The 24,112-nt window shown below is 42.9% G+C and overlaps 1 protein-coding gene across 2 annotated transcripts in view; it reads right to left on the bottom strand.

The window, feature by feature from the left end:
• MAP1A (microtubule associated protein 1A) overlaps positions 1-24,112 on the bottom strand; it is a 769,586-nt gene that overhangs the window by 243,371 nt on the left and 502,103 nt on the right. For both annotated transcript variants that reach the window (XM_086958200.1, XM_086958201.1), the window contains one exon: positions 2,601-2,683. In XM_086958200.1, coding sequence (XP_086814326.1) covers positions 2,601-2,683 — 83 coding nt within the window. The remainder of the gene's footprint in view (positions 1-2,600; positions 2,684-24,112) is intronic.

Consider the following 24,112-nt stretch of genomic DNA (forward strand, 5'->3'; position numbering starts at 1 on the left):
AACCCCTGAGCCACACTTCTCCACTATTTGCACATCTGCCATCCAAACAGTTTAGTATCTCTACTATTTAGCCAGCGACTTGGTAAATAGTGAAGTTTGTCCACTATTAGCATTACTGCCGGCCAAACAGTGTAGAATCTCTAGTATTTAGCCAGTGGCCAGGCAAATTGACATGTTTCTGCTATTTGCATGGCCGCCAGCTGATGAGTGCAGAATCTCTACGGCTTAGCCTGCGGCCATGTAAATAGTGACGTTTTCTGCTATTTTCATGGCTGTCAGACGAGCAGTACAGAATCTCTATTATTTAGCCAGTGGCTGGGTCAATTGGGAAGAATCTCTGCTTTTGTCAAGGCTGCTGTCTAAATAATAAATAGGTTCTACTATTTAGCCAGCTGCTGAGTAAATAGCAGAAAATATTCTCTATTTACCCAGCGGCCAGGTAAATAGCAGCTACCATTTCCGTTTACCTCTGTGGCATTGTGCTGGACAAGAAGGGACATAGCCCCAGGAGCTGACCAATCATAACAAGTACTGCACAATTACAAGTCATTATTGTAAATTTTAACGGTCAAGGGATGGAAAGGCTAGAGATCTGGGGTTGCTGATCACGAGATCTGGGATGAGTTTAAAATTATGTTTTTTCACCTATGTGTGCAAAGGTGATTGTGAGGTGAAATACTCACACTTCTTGCGCTGCTACGCCTGTGAGTTTGTATTTTTGTTGTATGTTACACTGAACCCTTATTTTATGAATCATAAATAATCTCTAAATTGAGCTGGTAGGCTAAAGGGACAATTAGGGAAAATACAATTTCACTGGTGTATTGGGAAATCAAAAGGCTAGTAAGAAAAACACATATATTTCCATGGGTAAAACGAGAATGAATGCATGGTAGAACATTACTAGTGTCTTTTAGTAAACTAATAAGTCAATGCGTGCTAGCTTCCTGACTAGGGTAACTGGACTCCTGTCTGGGAAGAAGAGTAGTCGACAGTTGTCAATCACTACAGGCTTTTCCTGCAACACTGCTCTCAAATAATTCTATCTGCTTTCTGGTGAGTCCAAAATAGCCTTCCTGGTACTTCCTGCATTTATTTTCTACCCTCCTCTCCTTGATGGCAGTCAATAAGCCCTGTGGATCCTCCAGCTAGGATCCTTCTGTATGAGCCCCATTAGCTCGTGTTGGATATTCTCCTACACTGGCATAAGTGAGCTCTCCTCCACCACCCTCATGAACCCCCAACAGCTTGAGGAGACCCTGGCAAATTTTACTGCATTTGGCACATTTCTGATGAAGCAGACATCTGTCAATTCCCTCTGGGCCTCTAATTTTTCAATAGAAGCTGGTGATGCTATGGATGCCTCCTCGGCCTGGATCACACAACCAGCCAGGACCTCCAACTTCCATTCCACACATCCTGAATGACAGCCTCTGTTTTATTGGACTTCTCATTGAGTGCATGAATGGTCCTCAGAGGGGCATCAAGAGATCAGTGTCTTCCTAAAGCATATCATTCCCGTCTTTGTAGCCTGAGGCATGCACCATAACTTTGGAAGAAAAAAAATCTTCACTATTCTTGCTCATGCCGGAGAGAACTATGAACTGATAGATCTGCTGGTCACAAAAATGGAGATAACAAAATGTCTCTATTTATTCAGTGTCTTATTCCTTACAATAGTTTTAATAAAGTCAATTAATAAAAATCTCCATGAGTTTCTTTTCTTCTGTGTCTTTGATGCCTACATGTCTTTTTCTGATTTAATGGGAAAATTAATGCATATTCCAATGACATTCAGTTCAATTAATTATAGTACAGAGAATCCAGCATCACATCAGCCTCTCAGACTGATCACATTCTTATTCCTGGACCCCACTGCACTTAGTCATATTGACACTGCTCTAAAAGGGTGAAAGAATGAAGCCCTGGCGGGAACCTCAACAATTCACAGACATCTTTGGTTCAAACTATATAAAGTACTAGTTCATGCAGGCATCTATCTATCTATTTATTATCTATCTATCTATCTATCTATCTATCTATCTATCTATCTATATATATATATTTATCTGTCTATCTATCTATCTATTTATCTATCTATCTATCTATCTATCTATCCATCTATCTAATTTTTCTCTTTGCTATTTTCAGTTGTATGTGAGGGAATAAAACGTTTTGCAGTGCAAAATGTATTGTTTGCAGTGCAACACGACTTATTCCCTCACAGAACTAGATTCAAAATGCTAAATTGTCATGTCTTCCCTGAAGTGCATCATACCTCTCATAACATACCTCTCATGGTGGACGACCCCCCATAGGGATTTAAGTCATCTCATATTAAGTGCAAGTAGCTGATCCAATTCTTTTTGATGTATTCCTTTTTATTTTTATGCTTCTATATTGCTAAAGGGAAAAACAAAACTAGGCATAACAGAACACAAAGAAAACTTGACTGAGGTCAGCTGCTCACATCTGACATGGAAAAAAACGAGTTTCTAATCAATGCATTTTTATTGTGATCACTTGACTGTGTTATATTTAATGTATTGGAGCATCAAAGATATACTCTTGTTCACTAAAGAAAAACTCAATAATCTTACCTCTGATACGATGCTGTCTGCTGTCGAATTTACTACGATCACAGTTTCTAAGACATCACTCTTGTGGTGGAGAGTTCTTTGGCCTAGAAAAACAAAATTGTCACCAAGAGGTTAGAACAGCCTTTCTATACGAGAGAAAGACAGGTCTAAAACCAAATATTAAATATATAGGAACAGCCATATATGTCCAAGGCAATTTAAAGGGAGCTATATATGAACCTGTATTTAATCTTGCTGAATAGGCTGCAGTAAATTTTCTAATCAGAGTAAAGTCAGGTTGAGCATATGATTACCTTCCGATATCCACTGCAAAGAAAACATAAATCGTGTAGGCAGTCCTCATTCAACAATCATGTCAGATTTTGCGCCTCGGGTATTAATAATGGATTCTCGCTCCGGCACTTCAGGGTCACAGCTGAATTGGAGCTGCCAAGGAGATTTACACATCTATCACGGCCGAGAAGTCACCAACGTATGGACAGGTTAGTAATGGTGACTTTCACTGCAGGAAGGAATCCATTTATGTATGATTGTAATAAGCAATGACAGGCAGATTGAGAATGTAGGAAAGTATCAGAGCCTTGGCAGAGATCTTGGAAGAACAACTGAGGTTGTGTTAAGATTCTTTCAAACTAAAGACCCAGGACTTGGGTGATGTTGAGTTAGGATGGTAGGAATCCAAGGGAATCCTATGTTAAATGACTCAGAGCGGCACAATAATTGTATTTGCTTGTTTCATTAGGAATCAGCTGAACCTTTTTTATCTTTCGACTAATTTTGCTGGTCTAGTGGAAGTCATCACAAACTAAAAGAGAAAACCCGATTGCTCAGACTGATTTTTCGCAAGTGACCTTTTCGACATAGTTAGAGAAGAGCAGAGCCAGTTGAAGGGTGCTCTTAAGAGATACATGCAGTAATATGACACATTCAAAATACTTCAGTGTGCTTTTTGTAATTTAGCAGCCAAAACAGTAAGTTATAATTCACAATTAAAAGTACACTGCCTGGCACAAGACGCCTATTGAAAGAATGTCCTGTGGTGAGGTCACAGACCTAATGGTGGTGGGGAGGAAAGGTCTGAAACAGATCATGCCATTTGACCGGTTGGCCTTATGCCACCCAAGAAGAGTGTACTTTATGTGTACTGTACAGCGCTCTAAGGCATCCTAGAAGCAACGTGGAGTTCTATATAAAAATGTCCAAATATTTTTTTTTTATTTTTTTTTCATGAACAATATCACTGAGCCTGCATTATAACACTTTTCCAGACTGTGGTACAATCAAGCAAATTCTGAGAAAATACTATTCCGGCCTCAACCAGAGAAAATCAAATTCTCCATCTTTAAGCTTCTTCCCGTCTTGTATGAGTGGAGAAGCACATTCCAGTGTCTGCAGCTCATTGGGTGTGCACACTAATAGCTGTCCCTCATCTTAGATCAGCTGTTATTTCACTGTTACTTTTTTGAAGATTGATTTTGACACTGTTGTGTTCTAAGTAAGCTGGGAACCGTTGTTATGCACTGTGCATGCATCCTACGCTCTACATACTTGTGCCCACTTGGTATTTTGTATTTAGGTGGATGGCAGAGCAATGGCATTAGGAGACAACTGGTGTACAAGAGTGCCCTTATTCTCACAGAGGTATGAAGTAATAGGGGCATATACATATAACACTTCTGGCTGATAATAACATATACATCTTCCAAAAGCATTTCCTGAGATGAGATGATAGGTATTTTGCACGCACACAGAATAGTTTTTCAGAATGTGTTGTGGTGATTACTTCAAACTCACTCTTTAACAGATTTTCTTGCTGATGGTGCGTGGGTGGCGTTATAGACGTAAACACCAGCCAGAGCATTAAGGTAAGGAGGGAGTAAATTGATTTAAAAGAGTTTGTGTTAGGATAAAGAGTGTGGAAATGAGGAAGAAAAAATATGAACCAGTCCATTCGAATGATGATTAGCACAGAGCATATGGGGAGAAGAGGAATAAAGATGAGGCACTGGACTACTTACAAGTGGCAAGAGCATAAAACTAAAGGAGAGAGACCCATGCAAAGGCAGCCATTGGCCGCTCACAGCAGACAATGGCACACAGGAACTCACAAAGCCAATATTTCTGGCATCTGGGTAGTGTACAGAGTTTTTACAACCTTGCAAATACTTGTCAGTAGATGGGGGAAGGTGGAAAGGAGTGGAATGACAGACAGTACTGAGTACTCTAGTTCGTGACATTTGCAGTGAGGGCTGTAAAAGTGACATTAAATATTTGCGAAGAGGGGGGTATAACCTTCGTCAGCGAGGGGGTGTGTTTGTGCGTGTGTAAGGAGAGAGAACAACCCAGGTTTAGAGACCGGCAGAAATAAAGAAACTGCAGTGGATGAGAACGCGTTTTTAAGGGCATCCAGTTTGGGCTTACAAATTCAAAATAAACACCATGGTATCGAGGCGTTGGCTGCCTGGCAGGAAGAGAACATATTATCTTGTGGCCCGCATCCTGAATAGAAAAACAAAAGGCCACGAAGGGCATACCCGAAGCCACAGGCCGAAGGGGGGGGGGGTCTCTCAAATAGTTCTTCCAAATATGAAATAAATGGTTTTTGAAGCAGGGTGTGCGAATCCTGCCAGGAGGAGGGGCCCCTCTGCGTTCATAGCCTGTAGTCTTTGGTCTCGGTACCAGGACTGTGGCTTAAGGAATCGGGCCCATTTCCCAAAAAGTACTATTTGGATTTATACCAATCCAAACAAAGACACTTCCTTCCACATTTTTTTTACTTTGAAGCCAGTTTTGGTGGAATGCTGCTCAACCACATTTTCTGAAGAGGAAAACAAAGAATCCTCTATGAAAAATATTGTGGAAAGACAGTTTTGTGACTCAACCCCCATCCTTCTCATTTGAAGGATCTATGCATCTGCATGAGCCTTATCATGCTGTACCCAACTTGGGTGATACTCTCTCTCTCTCTCTCTCTCTCTCTCTCTCTCTCTCTCTCTCTCTCTATCTCTCTATCTATCTATCTATCTATCTATCTATCTATATATATATATATATATATAGCTACACACTCCTTCCTCCATCCACGAGTTAAGGAAAAATTGGTCGGCACTCTGGTATTCCATTGCAAAATTTATTCACACCAAACCCCCCTCACCCCAACAGACGCGTTTCGCCTTGACAGGCTTCGTCAGTGTTACGTTCGTGCAAAATTCCAAAAAAAAAAAAATATATATATATATATATAAATAATCAAATATTTTAAGTCGTGCAGTTATGGTTACGAATGACTACCAAAAATACCACTGAGATTCGCAAGTTATGTTTAGGGCAGCAATGCAAAACTCACAAAATAACCATGCAAACCATAACTGTCACACAAACACAATAACTTCACCCTTAATGAAACAGATGCAGTTCCAAATGTAAATCATCTTACAGATTAAATTAAATATCACATTACCCTGACCACTTCAATAGACACAACTGTGATTGTATTATTATTTATTAGTTTGATTATGTGTTTTTGTTTTATTACGCTTTGCTTTTAGTTATATTTATGTGTGTTAACCTCTTCCGTGCTCATGATGGCCCCAGGCAGTCATGAGTCATGGTGGGCGTGTGCGCACGACAGTCGTGGGCCGTTCGAGCCACGACCGAGATTGGAATGACCCAGCACTGCTGCGGAATTCGTGCCGCATCGAAGGTGATAATGGCTTGCATGTCTGTTGTGGGAGTTACGTATTGTAGTCCTGAATAGACTAGGAGAATTTCTGTGTTTTTTTAGTTTCTATTCTTAACCATAACTGCACTTTAATTGGGGTTTTAGCAATTGAATTTATGAGGTTATAAACTTCACTTCAAACTTTGTGTCTTTTAACAGGCCGTTAGCAGCAAGGCTGGTCAGGCCCTGTGCTCTACCCACACTCCCCAACCCCCTCTGTGGGCAACCAACCTCCCCTGCATAGAAAGAGTTAGCCGCAAGGCCTAGCTTCTGGCCAGGCCCTGCACCCAACCCGCAGTGGTTGGCTAAACTTGCAGCGCACAGCATCTGGCCGAGTGCAGCCGGTATGGCCACAGGTTGTTGGCTAGGCCCTTCACTCAGCCCTCTGTGGGAACAGACTCTTAGCCCCTACTTTTTTTGTTAATTTCTATTATGATTTCTAGATCCAGATATTGGATTTGTGGTCACAGCCCAGCCGTGGGCAAACTTCAATGTCCATTACTGTGAATAAAGGGCACTTTTCAAGGACCTGTGCCAAATCTGTGGTTCCAGAGCCAGATTCATGAATTCAAAGAAGGTCAACATGGTCAAGGAAGTTTTTCCTAGGTTTGTGGCCCATGCCCATAAAGCTTGTGCCAGTTTGTGGTTTTCAGACGTGATATATGGAACTGCGCTGGGGACTAAGAAATGGGTGGTAGAATTTGCAAACCTCACAGAAAAATAGTTTTAAAAATATATTTTACTCACTATTGCTGCCTTTGGGGTATCACCACATGGGCCTGTGGGTTAGGCGAGCTCACACTGCCCAGTTATGTGGCTACTCAATTGTCGCAAGACCCTTTGCAAATGCTAATTTCTCAAAACCTACAGAATGAATTTACTCCAAAAATAGGCACAGGTAAAGTTTTACCTTCCTGCCGAATTTTGTGTAAATCTGATCAACCATTTTTTCCAGTACTGAGGGGTTTGGAAATTAAAATGGGTAATGGCACTTTTGTTACTCTCTTTTTATTGGCTTCCACTTGATAAATTTATCCACATTATGCAATTAAGACGACAAAGTGTGTTTTTGTATTGTTTTTTTGTTGTTGCAGATTTGTCGAATGGAACCAATGTTCTTAAGAAAGTGAGAGGTGTCCATCCCAGCCACAGAGTTGTTATTCTTTCCATTCAAATAAAGTCACAACCTCTTCAGAGAGTGTTAGGCATTCAAATAATATATGATATGGTTCTGAAGATGGTCATTTCTTCAACTCTGCCATTGGGTCACTCTTTTTATATAGCGGTACATAGCGCCAACAACCAATAATGTGTCTGGATAGGACATCAGTGAGGGTTCAGTATTCTTTTTCATCAGCAGGTTTACTCTCCAAATGGGAAGACTGACACAAAAATAACCTATATTTTTAAAACATCTGCTTCGCCTAAGTGCAATATAACCCAAATGATTTGCAAGTGACTAGCCAAGGACTAAGCTTCTGGCTTCATATATATATATTGCCTTCCTGCCTAACATTCCTCTTTCCCTAAGAGCATTATTTCTAGTGAATGACAAAAAAAATGTCAATGTAAATGACAAAGACCCTAGCTATGTCATTGCTCGAGTGCTATGAACGGAAGAGCCATGTAATGGCAACACATTCAAAGTCGTCACACTCCCAGCTCATTCATTCTTTCCTGCTGCTGTCTTGCCAGCGTCCAGAGAGTTTCACCTTCCACCAGTACCACTAAAGTGATGCTCTAATGTTTCAACCAGCATCTCGTGATTCTCTAAGAACCACACTGAGGTAAGGGTTGGCATACCTGAATTGGTTCATTAATTCAGGAACCTGGTGCCTCTCTCTTTATAATAAGAGAGGTCCTGAGTAAGTTTTTAACTAAAATCTACTGGAGGTACATTTATAGGGCCTCACCAGACTACCAACTCCCTGACACCTGTCTAAAGTCATCACCAGCCTCAACATTCTGTGATGTAATCAAAGACGCTCTGCTCGGTCTGACCTTAAAATGGGCCCCTGAGTAAACGCACACACCAGTTCTTAATTTGAGCCAGTGGTTTTATGTGCTCGGCACTGGCATGTAATTATCAGCACCGGCTAGTGACATTTCACCACATGATGGCACTGTCTGAGATAGACAGGTTGTTGGTTCAAACCTGGAAGGGGACCAGCTAAGCAAGTCCCGTTCTCTACGGAAAATATTGGCTTATCAAATAAATAACTGATTCTCTCGGTTGTTGACAAAAACAATACGGCCAAAAAGTGGCCACACACACAATGTGAGTATGTTCACAATTCTGGTTACAAATGAACAAGTTTTTCTCCATTGCCCTGAGGATGACCTCCAAAAAGAATTGTATATACACCCCTACTTTCTATGATGTTGAAACGTGTTCGCATTGCTACATGCGTATTTATTAGAAGTATCACCTCAAGGACAAACCTACTATCTAGGATTCAAACAAGAATTTAATTACCCTTCAAAAAGAAGCATCAATAATATTGGGATACTACTGAGTGTGGTAACACAATATTGGTTATATAACCCCATTCCATAACCAACGGGGTAGAAAAAACATTTACGTGAACTTTTTTGGGTCTATTGCCCATTATTCCGGTTTGCTCAGTAGCTAATGGATGTTTGAATAATTTTTATGTGCTATACTATATTGTATTGTGATTTGTTTTGTTTACTGCTGGTGCAGTCCGTCTTAATTTGTGTTTTGATTGTACCAGATGGATGTTTTTCATGACAGTGATAAACCCTAAAATGAACATATGTAAAATGAGATAAAGACTCAAACACACAAAATATATGTGCATAGTGTTTTGGAATTAATGATTGATTACTGGCCAAGTGTGTTTAAGAAAAGATTTTTTGCTGTCTGAGATAAGTACGACAGCCATGTTTATTAAGTCAAATGGCATTGAAAATGAATAATACCAGCCTCTCAAAACATTATCATAGCTTTGTGCATCCCGAATTGTCACACTTGTAGGAGTGTGATGGTTAGATGTTATGTTGGTACTGTCATTGGCAGCACTGGCTGGGGTATTGCATGGTGCAGTCTGCAGTGGCCTTCCATGAAGGGCCCTGGCACTTAATTTCTTTTACAAATTAGGCACTAGAACACACTCACCTATTCCAATTTAGAGGTAGACATCCAAGGGTAGCAGTCATCAGTCTGACCTGAAACCATACTCAGAATAAACTCAAACCATTCCCCTGGCCAATGTGTCTCAGGTTCCTGTCCGGCAAGCAGGTCCCAGACTCGTATGCCCAGACATTGTGCTACTCTAGTACAAATAATGTATCAAGAAGTCTAGATTTATAAAATGACATTGTTTGTACCAATGGTTAATCCTAGTCGGGAAAACACAATTACGGCTCTGAATGGTACCAATGAAATAGCATTGACAATTTTCACTATAGGAGAAATTACATAACACTTTTAGTCATTAGCCTCCGGTTGTTACCAGTTTATTTCCCCCCAATGACTGTAATCTAACTGTAAGTTCTTGAATGGGAAAATGAAAATAAGTGATGGGCTATAGATAAAGAGTAGAAATGATGGAAAGGGTTAATATTGGCCCCCTAAAGTCTGCTTTGAGCACCTTGATACAGTGGGTGAAATAGTGAAACAACATTCCCAAGCCTTAGCATGATGACGTCAGTGGTGCATCCCACAACACTGTACAGAATAAAAAGAGATCCCTTATACGTTGGCAATGGAAAGGCACAGGGTGATCGTGATTACTCCTTAGCTGCAAGCAGTGAAATCAAACGTCCATGTGCAGTGACCATGGTAAACCTCATTAATGGTCTGACGAGATCAACCAGAGGATAAAGGAAGGAGCACTATGACTAATGTGAAAGTCACATAATAACTTGATTTACTTGTGTTCACATAGTGCTTCATCCCACACTTCTGCAATTTTTAAACGCTGCATATAATAGATTTAATTGTGTTCAATTACCAACCTTGGAAATATGGGAGACTGAGTCTGCCCTTCCAGGATATGAAATTAACTTCAGGCGATTGTAGATGTAGTAGGATATGTTATATGTATTTGTATAATGTACTGTCACCCTCAAGGGTATCCTGGCTGTGAGCAGGTGTGTGTACCTGACCTTGCCTAGGGCAGGGTGGTTATTTGAATAACCAGGTATTTAGCTTCTAGTGGTATTCAAGAAGAGGGGGGATGATCTGATGTGAAATGGAAGGTTCTTCTACACTTTAGGAGTGATATACAGCGCTTAATTTGTAAAATATTAAGTGCCAGCCCCCTCGTCAGGAGGCCACTGCAGCTTGCACCACCCATTGCCCCTGCCAGCATCACCAATTACAGAAGCAACACAGCTACTAACCATCACACCATACAAGTGTGACAATTATAGGCCCCCAAACTATAAGATTGGCTTGGGCAGCACATATTAGTCATTTTTAATGTGTATTGAATAATAAACATCTGTTGTTGTGTTCATTTGTAATTTAGACAAACATTGCCATCATGTAGCAGACTGTCATGAGTGCTGGTGTTGACAATTAAGTGCCTGCGCCCAGCACCAGAAACCGCTGGCTCACATTAAGCACTGAGAGAAGGCCAGTCCTCAGTATCTGGTTCTATGTATGTGTTGGATGTGTGCTAGTAGGAGTGTTATAGAGGGGAGGTGTCTCAGTGGTTGATGGAAGGAGATGTGATCTTTCAGGTAAATGGGGCCTAAGTTGTGTGGTTCTTTAAACGGTTGAGTGAGGAGTTTGAACTGAACACGTTTGTGTGTTGGGAGCCAGTTGAGCTCCTTAAGGTGCGATTTAATGTGAGTTCTGTGTGGGAGGTTGAGTATGAGTCTGTCTGCCGTGCTCCTGATGGTTTGTAGTCATCTGGTGAGTTGCTTGGTGATACCGTTGCTTGATGATACCAGTGAAGAGGGTTCCTATAGTCCAACTTGCTGGTGAATAAGGCGTGAATTACATTTTTTTCTCATGTTACATGGAAGCCATTTAAAGATTTTTCTCAGCTTCAGGGTGCAGTAACAGTGTTGACTTGTGCCGACATGTTCAGATTGTCGTCAATGATGATTCTTAGGTTCCTGGCATGGGTGCTGGGCGTGGGTGTAGAACCAGCTTTGGCCGGCCACCAGCTTTTGTTGCAGAAGATCATTACTTCAGTGTGTCAGTATTGAGCTTGAGACAGTTCACTTTCATCCAGTTAGCCACTTCAGTCATGTTGACCATGAGTTTGTTCTTTGCATTGGGGGTCCTGTCTCGGAAAGATAGTATGAGTTGCGTGTTGTCAGCATAGGAAAGGATGGTGACGTGTTGGGCAGGGATGACGTTAGCCTGGGGGATCATGTAAGCACTGAAGAGGGTGGGGATGAGGGATAAACCTTGAGGTTCATCCACAGATGAGTTTGTGGGCTACTAAGCGTAAGTTGCCAGACTGACAGCTTGCCTTCTGCCCGTAATGAAGGAAAAGAACCAGAGACAAGCGGGCACTTTGCACAGACGTCTGATGGGATGGGGTTGAGAGACCACGTCAAAAGCTATAGAGAGGTCCAGAAGGATGAGGGCTGCAGTTTCTCCTCTTCTCAGAGGAGAAACTGCAGCCCTCATCCTTCTGGACTGCAGTCACCACAGATGACTTCAGTAACATGCTGAGTCATCTGTGGTGCCATCAAGTGCTGCTTCTGTACTATGGCTTGGGCCTGACGTTGGACTGCATTACGTCAAAGAGTTAGTGGATGTTGAGGAGGTTGATGAAGCATCGATTGGTGAGCTTCTCTAATACCTAGGCCAGGTATATTAGGATGATGTGGCTGAGTCGATGAAAGCATTGAGGAAGGGCGTTAGTGCTTTGCTGATCGGAACGAGTCTTTTCATAAAGGAGTGGTGGGGGCAATGGGCAGATGGGGTCCATGAGTGGATGGACATCATGGTAGTGGTGGTTTTGCCACTGGCGACAGCGGGGCACGATGCCAGGGTTGCGTTAACTTTCAAAACCATCATGCATATTTACATAGTAGAGTGAAATAGAGCTATTAACATGAACTACTATAGGCACTCGCATTCTGATTAATAAAATGCAAGACATAAATCTAACAAAACCCGAATGAACACCGAGGTTTATTACTGTCACAACATGTATGCAAAACAAAAAAACACATTTATTTGGAAGCACTACAGAGGAGAGACAATATTGTTGAAAAAATATTAGATTGATTAATGTAGCAAATGCCAGAAGTGACTCCTTCCTGAAGCACGTAAGGGCAGAGTCAGGATTTGCCCAGCTACCTGTAATCAGAAGATTAGATAAAATCTAATGCTGAGAGGACTCTACCAGTTGATTAAGTGGATAATTCGCCAAATTAAAGGAATTTTAGTAGCCCATATTTTTAAATCAATTTCTATATTTCACACATTTTAAGCAATATACCTGCTGTGTGAACTCAAACAATAAAACAATAAATAAAAAGTTTGGAGCTACTCGTTATATATAGATAAAATCTGTAAGAATTTAGACACTCCCTCATTTTATTTTCTGAGGCCTAGGAAATAAGGGCCAGCCACTTCTAATGTAAGTTGAGGTGGGGGAGACCAGCTTTTGACAATAACAAGGTTCAATATAGAGCTGGTGCTGACAGAAAACATTTACAATGTAGAGCATATGGTGATAAACATTGTAAAAGACATGAAGGGAATGTCAGAATCTATCTATCACAAAGGCGTTCAAAAACCGAAGAAACTAAGGACCTGATTTATATATTGGCGGAGAGGGTACTCCGTCGCAATTGTGATGAGTTCCTTCCCTACCAATAAAGCAGTGGGCCACCAAATGTAATTTCGGGCTGACCATATGTTTGGCCACGGCGAAGACTAGTCTGCCTCCACTGTGGCCAAATTTCTTTGGGACTACGAACTGTCAGAGAAATGGCTACATGCCCACCCACCCAATTTAGATGGGCGGAAATGTAGTCCTTTTTTACTACACCTTACAGCAAGGGAAAACCTGGTGGTAAAGAACACTAAAACCATTTTAATTATTCCTGCCCTGCCATGAGAGAAGCCTCCCATGTCGAGGGATGCATTCTTTTATTTTTTTTCCAAAAAAGAAAATCCCACCATAATGGCCATTATTTTTAAATTAGTTGGGCAGCCTCGCCACCATAGGAACAAAGTACTTTACTCTGTCCCCATGGCAGAGCTACGGGCCGTCCGCCAGGGTGTAAATCAGACTCTCAGTTCCTTGTGTTAGACCAAGTGCATTGTCCAGAAAATCTCGATTATTTCTAGCTAAATGTGCTTTAACATTCCTTTCCACCTCAGCAGCTTGATTACATTCTAAAATAAAACTATGAGCGGGGCAGTCAGTGATGGATAACTGGCTCAATCTCACATTAATTAAGATAAATGGGCTCTTTATAAGACTGCAATTACTAGCAGGTTCAGCGCTTAAAATAACCCTTCAGAGGGGCTCGACAGCATGAAATTCGAAACTGACCTCTCACATACACATAGATATTAAGTATGTTCTTTCTCCTGGCGGGACCGATGTCAGGTAATTATCTTTCTACTCTTATTAAGCACTGCGTTGTTCAGTTATAGATCCACGGTAAAACATATATATCATGAGAATGCAAGTGTTAAGATGCCTTTTTGTCAGCATTGTCGGAGTCCACTTGCGATAATTAGGCACGTGCCTCCTCCTAGTGGCACCTTGGTGGCACGTGCCTTCTCCTGTCTGGAGGAGAATTTTCCTCTTCCGCCATCTTGGATCCTTATTACAGGGCTGATCCATGCCCGCTGCTCAGCACACAGCACCTTGGAACTGGAGTCCGCCATCGCTGAGCAGTGCTGCGTCATGCAGCAGCAGGCGGGAAAGAGGGCCCTTTCAAGTGTGCCTAAGCCCCTGTCCCCGCAAGCAAGACCCGACTTCAGTTGGGTGTGACCTTAAAGCGTAAACAGAATAACTGCTGCTCGTCCTGCATTGTCAGACCCAACAGGTGTGGTTTACCAGAGATCAGTAAGCATCTTGCCAATACGTGGTAACGCTTGCTTGTCGATAGAAGAGGGAGGGACATGGCAGCATTTTCTTCCCTATCATCTTTGCACATGTCACTTGACTGTAGTCCTTCCTTTCATTTCTTGTTTGGTGCCATCCAAACCATATTTTCATATCAAAAAACTGCATCATGGGTAATTTTTCAGATATAGCATGGTTACTGCTTGAAGGTGGTTTTCTCTCAGGTCATGGTGTCCACCAAAAATGTCTTTATGTGTTGCATAAAAGACACATCAAGTCTAGTCTATGTGCACCACACAGACCAAAATGTAAGACTGATGATTCAATTTCACAGTTACACTTCAACACAGGTGTGCATCGGAGTACAGAGCATAAGGCACATGCCTTAGAGAAAGTGCGCTTGTGTTTGGGATTATTACCTTTAATATGATTGGATCTGTTTAACAAGGACAATTTATGCGTCCGTACTACAAGCAAAGTTTACTTTTAAGAATCGCCACACAGCCTGAGTTGTCATTGGATACCACCATTTTTACAAGAAGCAGCATGTCTTGAACGCACATAGCTGCACCTGTCGGACACCTTGGCTGGACTGCACCCCTGTCGGACACCTTGGCTGGACTGCACCGGGAACCTTTAGAATAGGCATGAAGAGAGGTGAGATGACAGCACCTCGACCATGCCCAGAAGTGCTTTTAATCAAGATGGCACGCATTTCACATCCATCTTAAGGTAAAAGTACATGAATCAAATCTGCATAAAGGCAGGCATCGGTTATCGAAATACATTCACTAGATCAGCAGCCTCAACCTCTACCTAAGCATAGTAGAAAGCGAATTCAATGGTCCCAGTAAAAGCAAGCAGTTTTATCACCTGACCACAACCATATCTACAGGACCATCATCCTGAAGCAGCTCCTGTCTCTCAAGCCTGGTTGCACGGTTCAAGGGCCACACAAGCTGGCTCCAGAGTCCAAACACACCATCCTTTACTTGCAGTGCCCAGGCTCATGTGAAGGTATCCAAGAAATATCTGCACTTGGTGATGGGGCAAGCAGAGGAAAGTGTGCAGATAAAAAATTAACCATACAGTCATCTGTGTAATGGAGAAATGGCTCGTGCCTTTGTAGTCTCTTCTCCCCCCCCCCCCCTTGGTTGTAACACCTCCCACACAATGTGGCAACACACTATATATCTCTGGCACTAGCCTGAGGGGGCAGAAAAGCCTGACACTGAAGCCCAACTCATGTTTACACGAGTAAGAGGGAAATGTGCATGTGAGATTTCCACAGATTCGTCCTAAACTTCCCATAAAATACTTAGGTTTCTCAATGCTTTTCTAGAACCAGCATCCCGTCTTAATAACACAATAAAAACTCACATACTGCTGGCAAAGTTACAAGCCCGGGTATGCGTTACAAAAAACTCCAATTTTGATAAGGCCATCTCGCCATCTTGCTGGCTATAAGTAGATAAAAATATGTGCAAAATCATGATGCTCAGTCTGACCCTAAAGGTTCTCAGGAATTAGGTTCTTAATTGGGATTTATAGTCGTTTGCATTGAGGTCAGAGTACCAGTTCCCTCCATGTGATCTTCAAGGGGATTTTTACCTTTTCTGTTGAGCAGATGAATAAATGTATGAGGCAAAATTGGCACTTGTGAGTGGATGTGGGCAACTCGCTCTCTTGAACTCTCATTGTCCAGTGAAATTCGTGACATCACCACTCTCTCAGGAGGAGTCAATGATAGGCTCTAGATGAATGCAAGGTCTGAGTTGTCCCCCAAACATCCAGACAACAGAGAAAAGCCTTTGTTAGCTTTTCTCACCCACTCAGGTTGCTAGTGCTACAGTATTTGTCTGCCTTGCATCAGTCATTTACACTTTACAGCTGTGCCAGCAGTTCGAATGATCTGAGTCCAGTGGTATAACTCAAAATGATGGGGCCTTCCTGTCGAATGTGATGAGGGGCCCCTGAGACTCCCATAGTTCCCAGATGTTTAGAGTCCTTAGTGGTGAGTGCTGCAGGACCTGCGTTCTTGCCACCCTCAGCTCTATATACCGGTTCAAAGAACAAAAGTGACTAAGAGTAAAATGTAAATGTAAAAATGTAAATTGTTACTTGTATAGCGCACTACTCACCCGCAAGGGTCTCAAGGCGCTTGTACGAATATCGCTGTGGAACCCTTCCTCGCTTTCCCTGTGAGGTGTCCACTCCTGGGCAAACCCCAGGTGGAGGCCAGGCATCCTTAGCGTTGTGGGGGCCGTTGTGGAGATTAAGCAAGCTATTGCCCAGAGTTGCAGAGCGGGACTCAAGATTGGAATAGGCACTGAGGCGAGAATTATCAGGTCCGTGGAATTTTGAACCCAAGACCCGCCAAGGCGGGGAATTGAACCCTGGCTCCGGGTCAGACCTCTGCATCAGGGTCTGCCGCTCTAACCATTGAGCCACACTTCTCCACAGAGTGTGCCGAGAAGTCAGCCTGCGGGTACTTCGAGCCACTTAGTACCAGGGTTGGATTGGGATTGAAAATCGGCCTGGGTACGCCCCCAAAAAAATCGGCCCCCATTTGCATAATCACTCCTCAAATCACTGCTTTGGCGTAATTTTATAAAAAAACTTTAGGGAGGGAGGGTTAAAAAAAAGCATGCGTAAGTTTACACTGGTGAAACAAGTGAGGCCACTTCTGCTCAGGCCCACTGCCCCCGCTCAGTATCTGCACACATTAAAGGGCCGGCCAGCGAGAGAAAGAAAGTGACACCTCTGCCTGTTGTAAAACTGAGGTAATGATCGCCCATCTGCATCTAGAAAGGCCACTCAGACTCCCACTGGGCCGCTGGCTGTGCTCGAATAATAGAGACAGCGCTAAAATCGGCCCCCATACTGCTCAAAAAAGCAGCCCACAGCAGAACTCGGACACCGGCCACGCGGGCATTGCCCAAATGCCCGCGTTACCAATCCGACGCTGCTTAGTACTGAACCTTCCATCAACCAGGTCCCAGAGGATCCTGTACATCTTCCAGAGAAACCCTTAACCTTGCTATGGATCTCAAACCTTCCTCCAAACCCTCCTGTGTGATCTCCAGTCTGCAGGACCCTCTGAACCAGGAGGCCCACAGCTGAGCAGACCATACAGATCATCTGACCAAGCTTCTGGTGGACCTTCTGACACACACAGCACACACCACCCCCGATGCAGCACAGCCACTCAGCATTGCATGGGCTCCGACAGTCACACCAGACGTAGCCTATGCACAGCACGGAGTCTCCTGCCATTCACTCCACTCACTGGTGCCCGTCCCGCCTCAGGCACACCAGCTCTATAGGGGCACCACTCGTCTTTTCCATCTGTAAGAATCTTAACCTTCCAATCCTGACGCTAATGGGAACTTCAACCTCGTTTCGTTTTAAACAATAACCCTGGCTATAGAAATTCAACCTTGAGAGATGTAAGAAGCACTGGGAAGTGCTTTGGACTGGGTGCTGCGGACCGGCAGACCATTACACTCCCTGTGACGCTGCGTGGCCCATTACCCGGGGTAATTGCACCATTCCAGCTGAGTTGAACCCAGGGTCACGCGTCACGCAGCGAATTGTTTTCAGGAAAGCCAAAAAGGTCGGTGGCTCTTTAAGGAACCGAGCCGAAGCTCTTTCAACATTCTATTCAAAGCTCGCAGTCAGTGCTTTAGCAAAAAAGGCTTGCTGAAGTCAGCAGGTATGGGTTATTTTGATTTATAGCACAAAGTAAAAAAACTACTTGTATTTTCTTTCTAAATTACAGACAGTGAGATGTTATTCTGCCCTAGAACTGAGGCACGCGGGTTTCGAACTGAGGGAGTTGCCATGGTGAGACAAATTAATGTTTACCTTAATGAGGGTGGAGGGCAAAGGATGAGGGAATCGTTACCTTGTCGAGGTGATTTTTTTTTCTCGCTGGGGGAATATTACAGGACCGCAGCCCTCTCATATATGAGGTTTATGAAGTAATAAACACTCACGGAGCAAGACAGAAGAAAAGGAAGAACTGCGCAATCGTAAAGAGGAATGAAAGTCTTCACCACTAACACGAGAAAGAGGCCTTCCGGCAGGCCATCTAAAGAGCGGATAACAACAGCGTTGACTGCTGACGGGCACCTCCCTGGCGAGAGTCAACAGAAAGACAACGGACCAGCCGTGCACAGAAGAGAAAACTCCGAGGGAGAACGCATCAAAGCGCTCTCTCTTCCAGAAGAGTGAAGTCATTCTATTGGCTGCAGCTGGCAGGCCAATCCCATCACGTGACGTAGTGTGCAAGTCTAGGTACACACAGCAGGTGCTTATGCAAACATGTATCTCAGAGAGGAGGAGCGGGGGCATGGTGGGCCTTTTCGATAGGGTGCGACTCCTTGGAGGTCATTATCGACACTGCACCCAGTACTGGACTTTCATGAAATAATCTGATGGAGTTTAGGATTTGTAGTCTTGTTTTACGACTACTGAACTAATTATTCGATCGCAACAGAAAACGATGACTTATAAATGAAAAGTTCAAGACTGGAGACAGGCTCTGGAATTACCTTCCCCTATTTGGGGGTGCTGTTTCATGAAACGCAGGGTCATGGATGGCACAAAGAGTACTTAAAAACGTCTTGGCCACCTTGGACTTTGCTAAGAGACTAGGGGGCCAAACCTATACCTGCCCTACTAAAGGTCTATAGAGAAAAATATATACCATTGGCCACCTATAGCTGCGATGTGTAGGGATACAAAGATGTAAGTGAACTGCGGGTGGCCGGAACACATTTTTGGGCAGACCTCTCACTGTTCCCACATGCCCCACCCCCACCCCACACGAAGAGCTTGGCCAGGTTTATATCTCTGACCTCATCGCAGTTTCACCAATAATGTGATGGCTTAACATTTGGTTAGGCCTCGTTCCTACCTTAAATCAGCGTGTTCTAGAGGACTGTATTGTACTTGAAGGGGCTATGAATATCCCCTGGCTGGGTTTTGTCCTGGAGCGGCTAAGGAGGTTAGGCTGCCCTGAGTTCACGAATCCAAGACGGTTACGCCACAGGGATTTGAGGGACATTAAAAATATGTTCCTGGCCAGGAGTCTGTGCAAAAGGGAAGGCAAGGAACTTGCCAAGCCCACAGTAAGGCAATGCATAATATTGAGTGCAAGTCCACTAGGGACGCCTTATTGGTCTTTTATTAGCAACGCCCATCCCTGTTTTCTCCTGACCAGATTTAGATTTAATTTTATAAATTGGCTCTTAGCTGTTCTCAGAGGATGTCCAAAGTCTGGTTCCTTAAAGCCCTGTCTCTGTGATCACTTCTCAGGGCAAGATACTTTACATTTGATCTTTTTTCTGTGATTTTTATAGTATTTAACGGAAACAATGTATTTTTCTGTTGATAAGGAATTGTAATATTGCACAAGCGAGGCCTGCCCTGATTTATTTACAAATGTTGTCTTACCCCATGGTCTGCTTTGGAGTTGCAAGCTTTCTTTCAGGAACACTAAGATACAGGAAGACGCTGTTTAAGGAACAGAGAGCTCCTATCTGTTTCTGTAATGAGATAAATTATGCTTGTATTATAAATTGTGGGATATTTTATAGACAGTTTTTAATATTATCCTTTCTGTCCCTGCACTACCATCTCTGCACTTTACATGCCCCATTTTTAGGTTTTGACTAGCGAGCTGCGCACTGCGCAGCTGCAGGGAAAACCTTATGAGAAGAATAGAGTGGCTTTGGTCCCGGCCTCTGTTTCCATTGGCTAGCTCCATACATGGAGGCTAGCCATTGGAACAGACATCTGCTCGTCACCCTGAGAGCAGATTCGGGGGCGTTCCTGCAACTTTTAGGCTTTCCGCCCCTTTCGAAATCGTCATGCGGCGGTGGGCGGTGTTTATTTTTTTGTCGCGTCCATGTTTCTTTTGTTCATTCTGCGGCCGACCGCCGCCGGAGGAAGTCTTGGTCCACGTGAGTGCTTTTGGCCGTTCTCGCCTCTCCTCCCCCTTCCGCCAGTCATTGTCGTCTGTTTCTCTTTTATTTTGTAGGTGTAAGATGCCCCGTGTTGCCTCGTAGTCGCGTTTGCGATCAGCCTCCCCCCCCCTCCTCCCACTGTCCGTGTGCCTCGAAGTAGCGTTTGCGATCAGGTAAGCAGCTGCGTGTGGTTGTTGTTGTCTGTTGTTGCCGTACATCTTTGTTTACATCAATCTGTTCTGTTTCCCTTTTGTTTTTGTAGGATTAAGATGCCCTGTGTTCGACTGTTGAGCAATCACCTCTTTGCGTGTTCCGTCGTTGTAATCTGTTGTTTCCTTACATTAATGCTATCTGTTTCTCTTTTATTTTGTAGGTGTAAGATGCCCCGTGTTGCCTCGTAGTAGCGTTTGCGATCAGCCTCCCCCCCCTCCTCCCGCTGTCCGTGTGCCTCGAAGTAGAGTTTGCAATCAGGTAAGCAGCTGCGTGTGGTTGTTGTTGTCTGTTGTTGCCGTACATCTTTGTTTACATCAATCTGATCTGTTTCTCTTTTGTTTTTGTAGGATTAAGATGCTTTGTGTCCTGACTGTTGAGCGATCACCTCTTTGCGTGTTCCGTCGTTGTAATCTGTCGTTTCCTTACATTTATGTTATCTCTTTCTCTTTTATTATGTAGGTGTAAGATGCCCCGTGTTGCCTCGTAGTAGCATTTGCGATCAGCCTCTCCCCCCCCTCCCGCTGTCCGTGTGCCTCGAAGTAGCGTTTGCGATCAGGTAAGCAGCTGCGTGTGGTTGTTGTTGTCTGTTGTTGCCGTACATCTTTGTTTACATCAATCTGATCTGTTTCTCTTTTGTTTTTGTAGGATTAGGATGCCCTGTGTTCCACTGTTGAGCGATCGCCTCTTTGCGTGTTCCGTTGTTGTAATCTGTTGTTTCCTTACATTAATGTTATCTGTTTCTCTTTTATTTTGTAGGTGTAAGATGCCCTGTGTTGCCTCGTAGTAGCGTTTGCGATCAGCCCCCCCCCCCGCTGTCCGTGTGCGTCGAAGTAGCGTTTGCGATCAGGTAAGCAGCTGCGTGTGGTTGTTGTCGTATGTTGTTTCTGTACATCTTTGTTTACATCAATCTGATCTGTTTCTCTTTTGATTAGTAAAGGAGGAAACATATCAATCCACCCTGTGTTACCTTAGCTTAACTTGTTGCTCTACTTTACTATGTGTTGTCTTACAATGCTCACTTCTTTCTATTCCATATGCCTTTCCTAGCATTATCTTGCTTAACTGCACTCTACTTTTTATTATGCACCCATTATTTGAGGATGTTGGTCTACTGTGCTATATGACACCATCATCTAAGCTTGCATTTTGTGTGTGTAGAACACTATGTATAAGTGTAGAACTCAGTATGTGTGTAAACTCTGTGTTTAAAATGTGAAGGGAGGCTCTGTATGTGTAGTACTGTGTGTGTATGTTACTGTATATGTGTGTAATGCTATGTTTGTATAATGATGTATGTGTGTAATCCTGTGTGTGTACAATGCTGTGTGTGTGGAATGCTATATGTGTGATGCTGTGTGTTCATGATGCTGTATGCATATAATGCTGTCTATGTGTGTTATAAGATGTGTGTGTAGCAGTGTGTGACTGTGTAGCTGTGTATGTGTGGAGCTATGTGTACAATAGCTGAGTGATGCTATGTGTATGTGTGATGTTATGTATATGTAATGCTATATGTGTGTAATGTGTGTGTATATAGCAATTTCTGACTGTGTCTCTGTGGCTGTATATATGTGGAGCTATAAGTACAAGAGCAGAGTGATGCTATGTGTGTGAATGTCATGCTGTGTGTGGCTGTGTATTTGTGGAGCTATGTGTACAGGAGCTGAGTGAGGCTATATGTATGTGTGATGCAATGTGTGTGTGATACTATATGTGTGTGATACTGTGTGTGTCTATAGCAAGGTCGAACTGTGTACCTCTGTACAAGTGTATGTGTGCAGCTATGTATACAAGAGCTAAGTGTTACTGTGTACGTGATGCTATGTGTATATGATGCTATGTGTGTGTATGTAGCAATGTGTGGCTGTGTGTGTCTGTAGCTGTGTATGTGTGAAGATATATGTCCAGGAGCTGAATAATGCTGTCTGTGTGTGATGCTATGTGTGTGATGCTATGTATGTATAATACAGTGTAACTGTGTATGTCTGTATAACTATGCATGTCTCGTGCTGTGTGTGTGTAGTTGTCTATACAAAGCCAGTCAATATGTGTAGAAGGAGAGCTCTGTGTGTGTATGTCTCTGTAGACATATACCTAGGTGTGTGTATAAGTGCAAATGCAATACGTCTAACATTTGCTACACATAAAGCTATTTACTAGTAAACAACAACGCCATTTATTTATCTGTTTACTCAAAAAATAAAAAATAAAAGATTTTAACATTTGCAATGCCAATAACTCTAACATTGTCAAAGGCAAAACCGTTGCATTGTAAATGCTTGTTATAACTTTGATTCTGTGTTTTGTACTATATTCCTAATGTCATATTTATCAAATATTTTAGATGGTTTTATCTGTTCAAACTGGAAATGTACATTTATTTTAGATAGTCATGTACAAAACTTGATTTTAGGCACCAATGTTTTATTCAATGCACTTGTATGCTCTTTGATGGCCGAATAAAGACTTATTGACTGGCTGACCTGGAGTCAGGTATTCACCCTGCATTCAGGTCAGAATAAATTGAGGATACTCTGCCTGCCAATTGCAAGACATGATTTTATTGAGGAAGTGCTCTCATCCTTTACTCAAAAGAATGTTTAGTGGTAGTGAGGTAGCTGTTGTTTGCTTGCAGTAATTGTCTCGTTGGTGTCTGGATGCTTGGTCCATCGCATAAGCAATAGCAGAATTGTTTAGTATCACATTTATTGTATAAAGTACATTGGTCTGGACTCTATCCATGACAGGGTGTTGTTCAAAGACTTTTAACACAGGGTTATGTTGCCCCCATGCATAGGTCCACTGTTATGAAATACAGTATGCAGATGCATTTCGAAGGCCCAGCAATATGGCTGAGAGCCTCTGTGAGTCAGGTGGGAGCTGTAGTCTAAAGTATGTCTGGTCGCTCAACACTACTTTCTGGTATCAGATGGAAGTATGAAAAAGGTTCCTGAGTGGGTGCCAGTGACAGAAGCCAGCTCTGGGTATTGTATTAAATTCTAGGTGGGAAGCCAGCTCCGGGTTATTGTATTAATCTCAAGGTGGGATGCAGCACCTGGGGTGATGGCCCAACATTACGTGAGCAGTCTAATCACGAATCTTGGAAGCGGTGGTAGAAAAGGATTCAGCAACACTTGATGGATGCGGGTGACATTTTAGGTACAAGCGAATAACTTATTCATGGTGTGGTTTATGTCATGGTCCACACAATGGAAATGAAAACACTCACTAACTTGTAAAATTAGATTAGGACATGTTTCATGGAAATACTGAAAACGACTGCTCCGAAGATGGACTGCTCATGTACTACTGTGAACATAAGCATCACATGAGCCCTAGTAGAGCTTCTGAGAACTGATCTAAAAGGTAGATTAGGATCACAGTCTAACACGACTCATTCGTGTCCCGGTTTGCAAACAGGGTTTTGAACTGTTGGTCCTTAATCTTAGGATCTTTACAGCCCCACATTGTGTTCTGTCTCATCTGTACACCAAAATTGACCTCAGAAGTAGAACTTTCACAACCTCAAAGACAAGTTGATTTTTCCACAATGACGTCCCAAGCCTATAAGCTGGTTAACAGGCT

The sequence above is a fragment of the Lissotriton vulgaris genome, chromosome 2_1 (assembly GCF_964263255.1).
Source record: "Lissotriton vulgaris chromosome 2_1, aLisVul1.2, whole genome shotgun sequence".
Lineage (NCBI taxonomy): Eukaryota > Metazoa > Chordata > Amphibia > Caudata > Salamandridae > Lissotriton > Lissotriton vulgaris.